The sequence below is a fragment of the Hippoglossus stenolepis genome, chromosome 1 (genome assembly GCF_022539355.2).
Source record: "Hippoglossus stenolepis isolate QCI-W04-F060 chromosome 1, HSTE1.2, whole genome shotgun sequence".
In the NCBI taxonomy this organism is placed as follows: Eukaryota; Metazoa; Chordata; class Actinopteri; order Pleuronectiformes; family Pleuronectidae; genus Hippoglossus; species Hippoglossus stenolepis.
This window is the reverse complement of record NC_061483.1, coordinates 25617284-25629494: the sequence shown is the minus strand read 5'-3', so window position 1 is coordinate 25629494 and position 12211 is coordinate 25617284. Positions and strand designations below refer to the sequence as shown.

Sequence of the window (12211 nt, the reverse complement as noted above, 5' to 3'; positions counted from 1 at the left end):
TCTATTTCCCTTTCTATTTACTAATTTATTATTTGTCCTGCTTTTACATCAAGTCTATTTGACAAATACAAATGTCCTCATTGTGCGACTAAAATAGGATTATCTTATCTTACTTAGCTAATCTTAAATACATAAATATATAAAATATGATGCATTGTTGAAGATGAGCGACACTAAAGGTAAATGCTACTTACACATCTCTGCACTTATCATATACTGTCGTACAACGTAAATAGATTTTCTGCCCTAATTTTACGTTTATTGTAATTTTATGTTTACAAACTGCAGATTCTCTTTTTATTGATCTACACACAATAGATTGACTTCCAGACCATTCTGGAAACTGCTGAAGGTGAAGGTTTTCTAAACCACTCCTCTTGGAGAAATTTGTCATGACTTCAGTGAGTCTGCAGTAAAAACTGGGATTTCTACAAAGGTTCACCCTGCAGCTTCTGACAGAGGCACAGTATTCCCCTGCCGTATCAAGATGATAAGGGCTTTGATTGCACCTCTAAGGGTTGTGTTCATCTTCTTAAAGCTCCGATCGCTGTTGTCTCAGGTTATTGGTGGGAGAAAACATTTCCTGCAGCAAAGGCAGAATCCAGGCCTTAGCCTGTGGCTGCAGTAGAAATGTTTTAATTGGCTAAAGCAATGTTTAATCCAGTCCTCAGGGCAGCGGGTGAACAAATGGGCACCGTTGCGTCCTGGTCCGGCTGCCCGCGCCACGCTGCAGTGGATTTGGATGCAGCTCCACCTGATATGAATGCCTTAATCACTTCTCTGAAACCTCTAGATTATGACTAAAAAGCACTCAGCCGGTCAGGCTCACAGCGGAGGATTTATGTAGTAGTGCTTTGCAGAAAGGTGCCAAAGACACACAGTCATCTTCAATTCCTTCCCCTTGACTACCTTTATGTCTTTATTCTCTTGGCTGAAATTACTGGAAGAAAATGTTGTTTGAACCCATCACCAAGTTATGTATCATAGTCTTGGGTTCATTATTACCTCTGCCTGAACACATGGGAAAGTACTTTTTACATTACGGATGTAGCAAACTATTACAAATATGGAATTTATTTATCATAATCATGCTCTGTTGAGCTGCTTGCTTGCTGGAAAAAAGTACTCTGAGAAACAAGGCTGGAAGAGAGGCTGTAAATGTTTCTCTCAGTCGTCTCAAGAAAAATACTCCCGGGTGTCCTTATTGGTGTTTTAATCAACTCTAACATTTTATCGATTTCAGCAAGAGGCATTTCATAAAGCAGCAGGCCAGAACAGGTTGGCACTGTGTACCTTCAGCTGAACATGCAGCAAACATTTCTCCAAGGGAACTATGAGCCATGGTTCACCATCATACACCACTGCTTCTCTCCCCCACACAACGCTTGTCTCCTGCAACAAAGTTACTTTTGCAGTGCAATGCGTCTGAGGCTCAGTGCATATTTCATCTCCATAATTAACAAATGTAATCAGAATTAAAGCTAAAAGGTTTGAGTCTGCCTGTGGCAATGCTGTCAGCCCAGTGGCGGTTCTGTCTCTGCTTGTCTCATTAGATTGATGACAATTTCCATTACATTACTCAGTCTATATTAACATCTCCATCCTTATCTGGGAAAATAATCAGAATCATGGCTTAAAGGCTTCGTTCTCTTGTATCTTGGAACGTCGACTCCCATCTCTCCCTTGCAATCAGCAGCATAGATGAATGACTGTGCACAATATTGTCTTGCATTAATTACACTGATAAACTGAAACCTCTAATGAAATTGCAGGAATATGTTCAGGTTACTAATGGCTCAACCCTAATAGTGCTAACCTGATTTAATGGCTCAGTGACCTGGGCTGTGAGGTGTCATGCTTTTCATGCTGGCTCACAGCTCTTTTCACGTCATTTCCTTATCCTCTTCCTACCACCCTTTCCAATCAGCTAATGCAGAAATAGCACAAAACAATTTAAAAAAGATTAAAATCTGCCAAACAATGCCAATACACTGAGATTAATTTGTTGGTGTTATTATACTGATAGCAGGATTCATCAAAACATGGTGAAAAGGCAGGATTAAGCCCTTATTAAAAGTAATCATTCCTTGTCGTTCCTGGTATACAACAAGTTAAAGATATCACAGGCTCTTATTAATGTAATGAGTCGCCACGAGGCCTTTGTTTACAGAATAATTATTGGGCTGAAGATAAAGTCATCTATTCTCAAATACTGAATGATTCAGGTAGCAAATTTAGAATTTGACTGAATGGGTAGTTAATCATTTTTTAATGAAGGAAATGTGCATTAGGACTTTTAAATACATTTATAGCCATGCTACATGGTGTGGCTCTATGGTAGTCAGTCGGTCTGTTCAGTCCAACATATTAAAAAAACGATTATATTGATTGGCCTCAAGTGGTTCATATTTGGATTTTAATAAAATGTCTCAGAAGCTATTGGATGGTAGCCTAGCCATACATTTTGAGAAAGATACCCATGGTGCACAGAGAATCAATTTGATGATCCCAACTTTTTGGCAGGTTACCAATCCAGTACAGGACTCTAGGTACGCTTAGCAAGGTATAAACACTTGAATCAGAAGCATCCCAGCCTCAGTCCAAAAATAACCAGTTCTGCCTATTGGCATCTTTACAGATGAACTGATCTCCATGCACCTTTTTACATCACACCATATTTCACACATCTACTGAAGATGCTGCCCAGTACAACCATAGTACCGACTGCTACACTGCTTTTGACAAACAGTTGGACTCATTAAAACAGACATGGTTCAAGTAGCTCCTCGAGTGATCTTTGATAGCGGTTTCCGTTTCTCGGTATCTAACCCTGTTGGATGTCGAAGAAGAATAGACTGGTTAAAAGCAGATGAGAGAAAATTCTGCCGTGAGATTAGCATGACACATGCACACATATACCACAACCAGAGGATTTTTCGGAGAAAAAAGAATCAACTATTTTTATCCCTCTTCCCCAGAGCCAACCTTACCTATGCTTGATGCAGATTTGGGGTGAATAATATTCTTCATTATAATGAAGTGGTGGCTGTTTGAAGTTGAGACTTGGTTGTTTTGATTAAATGAATTCCATACAGCACCTCCAACACAATTTAAGGGACTTACTCCCTGGCTTTGTATTTCCAGTGATTGGACTGCAGAAGGTGGGAGATTTTCAGCATATTCAGTCTAATGCCCTTACCAATATAATACATACATGCGCTATCTCACTCAAGCATACCTCACAGTACATCCCATGGTGTATTTGAGTGTTTTTCATCAAGGATTTACAGTTTGTCTTTGTGCTGGATTGTGGTTTGACAGGATGTTTTAAAACATAAATATTCAGACCAGGAGTATTTTTGATAATTCTACTTCCCATATTTATGATCTTCACCAGTTGGAAAGCAAATCTAAAGAGGACAGCTAGGAACTGAAGGTTTTCTAATTACAGTATATTACTTTTTTCCACCTGTGAACTTGTACCTTAAAAAACAGCATATAATCTGCAAATATGTCTGACGCTGTTGATTGAAGTGTAGAGACTACAGTATAGTACACAGGGTTCTGTGAAAAGAAAGGCTTCAACTGCTGTGTGCAAATTATTCTATTTTTAATTATGTCCATTAATAAATAATTACCGCATTGATTTTGACACATTTGGGCAATTAGTGTAAACAAATGAGTCGCCTTCAGCTTCATCGTGGCATTTCATAATGATGTGTCCTCAGGTTCGGTTGAGCCAAAACCATCTGAATTTCTTGAAGTAAAAGGACTTTACTTTATCACACAAATTGGAAAAAGGACAAGTTAGTAGCTGATATTCTACTATAAGGCAAACAATGATTCAGAGAAACCTGAGAAGATGAGACATTTCCAATCACGTCAACTTTTATACCATTGCTTACAGTTATTATACCACATGTATTACAATTCAAACTTAGCTCTTACTTAGCTTGTCTGACTTTGGAGAAACTCAAAGTTTAAAACACTGAATGAACACAATCATTAACATTTTTTGCATTTTATAAGACAAAAATAAATCTTTATAAACCAATCAGAGATATTATTGGAATCATAATACAAAACAAGCCAACATTTATTTAATCATCTAGTCATAAAAACAATTTGATTGTATCTGGTCTAGGTTAAGTGATTTTCATCATTTTCTGAGCACTACGCCCGGGCCACACTGGACACAGTTCAGCAGCAGAGCGCCTACTGCCATGATGTCACTTTACATCAACATTTTCATCCTTGACGAGTTGACCGACATTGGAAGTTTTTTTTTTTTACCTGTTTCACATAGTCCACTCACACACGCTGTTTGCTCAGCGTGTGTGAGTGGGAGAGAGTTTTAATATAACTACTACAGCCCTTTTAAGGTTTCTGGTATAATCACTGTCTTTTAAAAGTAGTCCTACGTACTCAAATAAATACCTGTATTATACAGTACGAAGCAGTGCATCTTCCACTCATGCTAGTATTTCAAAATAAAAAAAACCTTTTTAAAACAAATGAATGGATTCAGTCAACAGAAACGCAGGAGTGCTTTTGTTTTGAAAATGGGTACAGGAAGTGTTGCAAACATTTATGTTCGTGACATATTTGACAGATATGTCTTCAGAAATATTCGACAGAGCATTAAAACAGTGGGTGAAAGATAATTTTCACTGTTTATTCTGCTGAGAACAGCGCGCGGAATACTGGGGAAAAAATTGGCGAGACTGCTACCCTCTAGAAGAGCAGCGTGGCTTCCGAGGCTGAACCGTGCCGCATCAGGTGCGTCAGGTCTAATCTGTTAACGTGGCCGTGGAAATGAAAACCAAGCCTTTCAGTGTGGCCCGTGTGGCCCCGGCTTACTACTTGAACATGTATTCATTGTTCGATTTGTTTTGCAACGTAGAGACAGTGCTACAAGCTGCAAACACAACATGTTAGCAAACATTTTCTGTCTTACTGACGCATTACATGAGCATTCATTTGTCGCAGTTAGTCTTTACTTCACTTTGGTTTTACTTGGACAATATAATTTCTGGCCACTTGGTAAATACATGAAAAAGAAAATGTATGGTCCTGTTTTTTCTGTTTTGGTTGTTGTGTTTCAACCAGGATAGCATACAGCTTGAAACAGGACTGAGAGTGATTGTTGAGCCAAAACTGTGAACTTGTGGCTCCCAGGGGGAAACTTATCTGAGCAGGTGATTAGCTGTTATTTTGTTATTTTACATTACAGGTAGTCATGTAACTGAACTGTGTAACTATATAATATTGTATAAGGCATGATTATAAATTACAAATTTTGGATGTTCAGCGGCAATTTTAAGTGCACAAAAATATCTAAATCGGTGCTCTCAGTAGTGTATGGAAGGTGTGTGTAACCTAAAAGGAACAAAGACAAAGCAACCAAAACACCATTAAACCAAACCCCTGCTATCTGGAATGAGAGAGAGACAGAACTGATCGTTTAGCTTCAGGGGTCGTCACAATAGCTCAGCAAAGGAGTGCGTGTGAAGGTCAGGGTGGAAAACAGGCATCAAAACCAGAGATCTGGGTTCATGTGATCTTTTTTAACTTCTCTCTAACATCCGTTACAGCTACTTATACAACAATCTATTTCTGCCCAAGTAGTCTAGTTTCCAACCAAAACGGACCAGAGTTCAGTAAAAAGCTTGTGCATAAAAGAGATCTTCTTCTTCTTTTTTTTGTTGCAGTGGTTATAAAACAGTAATGTTTGGTTGAAAAAGCTTAAAACCGCTCAGCAGCAACAGAGAGTCTATCAAGAGAATTGATCCTCATGTAATACATGAACTTCAAGAGACACATACACTCCCATTGAACGAGAATTTTAGTTATTCACAGCATCACCAATACAAAAGGAATCCGCACATTGGCAGGAGGTTGGTGTGTTTAAGGAGCTGTAGTGCTGGGCTGATAATCTTTGAACTGTGTGCTATAGCAAAAAGGAAAAACATAAAATAGATGTCTTTGGCAGCAGGACTGAATTTTTTATAAAATGCAGGAATGGCAATGTTAGGGAAGTAGAGCCCACAAGCTGTTTTAAAAGATTAGGTGCGGTATATTTTACTGCTCATGTGATATGCATGAAATGGTATGGATTTGGAGGAGTACTGAAACATGAAATGTCAACAACTGACAAAAAGCCAATACCTGTTTCTCCTGGCAATTTAAACCCATATGTAAAGAAGGTCCAGTGTGATCAGAGTCAAAGGTCACACACCACAGATAATATTACCAAAGAAAAAGAAGGTGAATTAAAGCCTTATGAAGATGTGATTAACATTATAAAATATTGACACATTGATTTACTGTGGTGCTCCTCTTTAATTAAACCTCATCATTCTGGGTGGCATTTTAACCACTGGGAAATCACAGGATAAGGCCTGTAATAGACACGCACATTAAACAGGACAATACCAATAGAAAAAGCCAAACCTATCAAGGGGGTGTGCAAGAGATGCAGTTTCTGTTATCTCTGATGTTCATTGTCAATACAGGACCATAAATCCAGTAGAAATCATAGAAAAGGGAACTTGACTGAGAATCGTCATCATCGTATTTTTCGAGACATATTATACTCATATTCAGGTTGTTATATCTAATTACGGTTATTACATGAAAACCTTAACAGGCTCCAATGATAAGAAAACACATCACTTTCCTCATACTGTCCATTCCTGCAGCTCTTCTTTTCAGCCTCTGTCTGAAACGCTTGGTTTTAGCTCCTGTCTCTTTAAGGGCCACCTTCTCATGAAGCCCAGTCTACTCTGATTGGCCAGCTGGCCCACTCCTTTGTGATTGGTCCACCACTTCCAGCACTGGTAGGAAATGCCGGCCACTGCTCTTACTTTACCTGATTGCTTTTTGAGACTACACCGTTAGCCTGCATTATACAAATGTAATGTGACCTCACAATGGTGCATCAGTATCGGCTGGACTCCCTATGACCAATAAAGCACACTAGAGGAAAGGGAAAATTTAAAAAGCATATTATGTCTCCCTGAAGTTTTCTTTGGCGGTGAAAATCATCCACCCATAGTTTCTGTATTCATCAAGTCGCCTTAAAACAGTGCAATAACAATGATATTTATCATAGCACTTAAATACACTGTGCAATATTCACATCAATTATTATTTATCATACTTATCTTTCTCAGTCACTTAACTGCCGTTGTATGCACTACCTCCATTTATGTTAACTTATATTCTATTAAGAAAATGTACTATATACTTGTTTGCTGTATTATATTATTGTTATGTTTAAAGATATACATTATTATATATTATATTTTTGTTTATTATACAGTTGCTTATTTTATTATCTCTCTATATTCCCTTTGTAAATCTTTATAACAGGCACACTTCGATCTGAGGATGAATCTCATGGTTTCGTTGTGCTTGCACAATGAGAATTAGTTCTTGACTCTTGAATCTGTACATCGATGGGTGCGTTGCAAACTGGAACGGCCAATAGCCAATTGAGAATACTTTCAAAGGTGGCAAGTTGATGAGCAAGTTTGCTGTAATTATTACATTACATTACATTACTTTTATCCAAAGCGACTTACAATAGTGCATTCAACATCCACGATGGGCCATTTAGGGGTTCAGTATCTTGCCAATGGACACTACAGCATGCTGATGGGAAAGACTGGGGATCGAACCACCGAACTTTTGGTTGGAGGACGACCCCTCTACCCCACAGCCGCCCAATTAATTATGACTGATAGGTGAAAAATCCCTCACATTCATTCTGGATGTGATTAAAATCCTTTCACAGGTTATCTTAAATCCTGTCCAACTGGGGCTCAAGAGGCCTAGGATATTTGAAATATGCATTTTTCAGCCCGTGACGGCGGCAATGCTGCTGTGGCTGAATATGCATGTCAACATACATTCTGTACTCTATCACTGTGTGCATTCAGGCAGGATGCATACAGCTGCAGCTGTACAGAGCGGATGGACTGGTGGACCATGAGATTCATAGTTACACAGGGTAGCATGAAAAGCATGAAATAAGTTTTGTGCAGGCAGAGACATGCAGACAGCTGGAGTGTCGTAGACTTATTCAGACATTACACCTGGGACCTTAACTTTTTATTTGTCAACCCGCAGCTTGAGGACAATCATGTTTTTGTAGTAAGATTAACCTCTGCAAATGAGAGGGGCTACTTATTTGGGGATAAGTGGTTATGGTATTGATGTTTCAGGCGCGTTATCAACACAGTAATTACAGGAAGTGCAGAATAATACCTGGCAAAACATTTCATCTGAATGCTGACATTCATGCTCAACGTTTCCAAGAGGATATTTTCCTGGGTGTTTGGTGTTTAGATGAATAAAAGACTGTCAGACTGTCTGCTGAATCACTGTGGTGTTGCATCAGTCAGTGATAGATGCAGAATGAAAGTGTATTTCCATCTAACACGTTGGGATTTTAAGTATTTTTATGTTGTACTGTAATTACCCATAAGTAATCCAAAGCAATGATCTCTCATTTGTAGACACACGCAATTTGCACTTCTACTTTCACGTTGATGGCCTCCATCCAATTACTTTTACGTTCATACTATTAAAGTAACAGTATTTTGTGAAGTGCAAATGGTTGCTGTACAACAGGAAAATCTCCCTACTGTAAAATGTCAGCTTTTCAGGACCAATTTAAAGGAACAGGAAATCTTTTTTTCCGTATGAAATGTTGTTAAAGTGAACAGAAAACAGCAGCAGTTGGTTTGGGGTATTAGCAGCTTCTCAACGCAGTGACAGATGACGACTGGATTTCACGACGTCCCTGCTGCTGATGGGTTGCGACATCTCGCACGGTGGCTGTCTGGTTCTGCTCTGCGTGGTCCTGATGTCAATCTGCAGACGCTTCCCCACACTCAGACAGCATAGCTACCAGTGATGCTGCACTAATTAGCCAACCCTCTCGAGTAGCCAAGCCCTCCCAGTGGCATCTGTGCCAAACAGAATTATTAAAGAAGGAGGGAGGAGGAGTCGCACCTCTTCTGCAGAGGAGCAAATATCCAGGTTCTGTTTAGCATTCACCTCGTCGCCCTCTGGCTGGGGAGCCAACCAGGCATCAATATTAACACCTAGATACATCCGTCGCTGTAACACATATCTTTTACCCCAGCCTGATGAAAATTTCATGTGAATAACATAATTATAATTCCTTATTCAAATGAGTCTGAGGAGCAGAAATAATTTGTGGCTCGGTGACGGAAAAACTGTGGATGCTGATGCAGTGTTTGTTTCACACTTAAGTCAAAGTATAGTGGTCCATGTCAATGTACAGTGTGTGTGTGCTTGCTGGGTGGTGTTATACAGGATGTCCTTCCAGTCCTGGATACTGAGCTGCCTAGCTTATAAATAGATTAATTTTCTACACCGCTAATTTTTTAATTTAATAATCATTGGCCTCCCTCTTCACAGCACTTGGCCTTCTTCACCTCCTGTCTTTTGGCATTCCCTCAGCTTTGATGGCTTACTTGTTGATTTGTTTATATATTTATTAATTCATTTACCCCCCCAATCCAATTTCAGCTGACATTTCTTGTGGAGATGCGAAGCATGACCTTTGAAAGCAGAACACTTCCTGCCAGAGATATGAAGGAGGTCTCACTACCTCTCCTTTTCTCTCCTCTACTCTGCTTAAAAGTGCAATACCACAAAAAGACGGCTGGGGGTTGCTCCAAAAAAATCTCAGGCTCAATAGACTGACATTGAAAAAAACATTAACTTCTTTAATGAAATATAAGTCATTAATGTTTTATGGTCATGAGTCATTACAGTGTCATTAGCTGAGTTTACTCCATCTTATCAGTGTTTTGGTGATCTATCTGGAAATAATGTCATAATTAATTAGATATTAGGGATCAAAGAACAGATTTTTGCAGTCGCGTCTCTATGATGTCACTAGTTGCCAGGGATGATTGACAGCCAGCAGTTCAGATGGGGCAGACCCAGGGGCATACTTCAAAATGGCATTTCACAAACCAATGGTAGATGGCACAGTGGGCTGCCACCTTTTGCCCTCAAAGGATATATATAGATATGGATGGATGGATGGATCTTCCATTTTATAAAAACACAAAATGTTTCAGTCCCATCCATTTAATTGAACTGCAGCTAAATTTACTTATGGATGTACATACATGTACATTAACGCCTAACCTGCCCCATGAGTTGGTTCTTCGAGGTCTTCAAGGTGACTCTATGTTTCTGTGGATCCAGGAGTTTCATTTATTGAAAGGAACTCACCAGAAATGGTCCCATCTTAAGTCTTCTTTTATAAGAAAATATAAGAGTCAACAACCAAACCGTCAGCAGTGTCTCTTTGGGCTCCTGTAATTGGATGTGTATTTGCATCTTTGGTCTGAAGATTGTCTCTTTCAGTGTCTGTCGTGTGACGTGTGTCTGTTTGGAGATCTGTGGTCTAAATGTGTCTATTTTGGGGTGTGTGATTTGACGTAAATGTTGAGCAGCCTCGCACTACATCACCTAATGAGCTGCTGTTTGCTCGCCCATTCTCTCTCTCTCCCCTTCTCTCTCCCTCTCTGTAATGTATTCTATCAGAGTGTGATACAGGTCCAGAGGGACCACAGGTTTTCTCGGGGAGGTGAAACATCGTGCAGCATCTTTACATATTCTCACACACATCCCCTGTTTTCTGAGCGCTGCATTCGCATGAGCACACATTTCAAACTGACAGTATTTAACAAGTGTGTGTGAGCGGCTTCATGCAAACATGCTTCTTTGGATGTTAACTGAGTGTGTGTAGGCGTGTGTGTGTGTGTTTGTGTGTGCACGTAACTGAGTGTGGGCGCATGCGAATGTGTGTGCACATGTGAAATCACAGGAAATGAGAAAGTCCTGCAGCATCCTTAGTCTTTGTTGCCATAGCGACACTTCTGGTTACAGGAGTATCTGCATTTCAACATGAACTCACCCAGTCACAGTACTAGACATTACTAGCAAGTCCTTATACTCCATATTTAACAATTATTTTTATATTTTATTGTATTTCTTAAAATTGCATTACTGTTGTGTTGTTGTCTATATGGTTAATTAGGTTTTACCTTTACCACACCATTAAAATATATAATACTTGTACACACCCACATGGTGAATTGTAAAAAATCTTTTTAACAGTTATCTGTATTAATCTGGCTAATTTGCTATATTCAAATTTCCTGTAGGCTATATCTGTTTTTTTATTGCTGCATTCTGTTGGTATCTCCATTGACCCACTGTGTACATTCAAATTTGTTATTGCACTGTATGTACAGTACATCCTCTGTCATTTCAATTAGCGTGACCAATACACACTGCGAGCGGTGCTGTTGGGTTCAAAGTGACCGTAATATGGAAAATGTGTGAGTCGTTAGACAACTGTTCACATCAAAGAAAACACCAGATCAGATCAAATGTTGCTCTGTCATTTCTCTCTCGTGGTGTAATGCAGTGCATTGATGGTGCCTGGACTGATGATAGGATTTGATGGTGTACTTTTAGACTAACTGCTGCAGTAATGTCCACACAGAGACGTTGTATTGCTCAATAACTGTACAGACAGATGCCTGTTGCTCATATTTTAACTGGTTAAAGCTTCTGGTCAAATCACCTGTAAGTCTCTGGCTATTTGCTATTGAGTTTAGTGGCTCTGTGAGCTGCAGGGGTTCCTTAAGTCAATTGAATTATTTGACTTGAAAGCAGTCAACTTTCTTTTATTGAGTTGGCCGGGCCCCGAAGCTCCACACAGCCAGAGCCGTTTCCCTTTCCTTGTCAATAGTACTTTGCTTTATTTTTAACTATGAATACCAGCCTTTATATACATTTTTATATCAAGTTTTGTTCCATTAAATTTTAGCGCAGTGTTCATACTGAAACACATCACTGCATGAGTAGAAGAACACAGCAATGTGGGGTTCAGACAAAAAGAAACTGATAAATGAACTTCACCTCAAACAGAAAATGGAACAGACATGACATCAAGCAAGCGACTTAAATTAATTCACATGTAACATTTAACTTTCTCTTTGTTTTGTTTTTCCTCTGCAGAAACTTGTCAAAGAATCCTCTCAGCACTCTGTCATGGCAGCTCTTCCAGCACCTCCAAATCTCCGAACTGTAAGTGTTCTTCCCCTCTCGGATCGCTCTCGTTGGCTCGTTTTTTTTTGTGTGTGTGTAT

At 39.4% G+C, this 12211-nt stretch overlaps 1 protein-coding gene across 6 annotated transcripts in view; it reads left to right on the top strand.

The window, feature by feature from the left end:
* Positions 1 to 12211, top strand: part of ntrk3b (neurotrophic tyrosine kinase, receptor, type 3b) — a 167810-nt gene that overhangs the window by 56213 nt on the left and 99386 nt on the right. For all 6 annotated transcript variants that reach the window (XM_035164590.2, XM_035164573.2, XM_035164564.2 and 3 more), the window contains exon 4: positions 12082 to 12150. In XM_035164590.2, coding sequence (XP_035020481.1) covers positions 12082 to 12150 — 69 coding nt within the window. The remainder of the gene's footprint in view (positions 1 to 12081; positions 12151 to 12211) is intronic.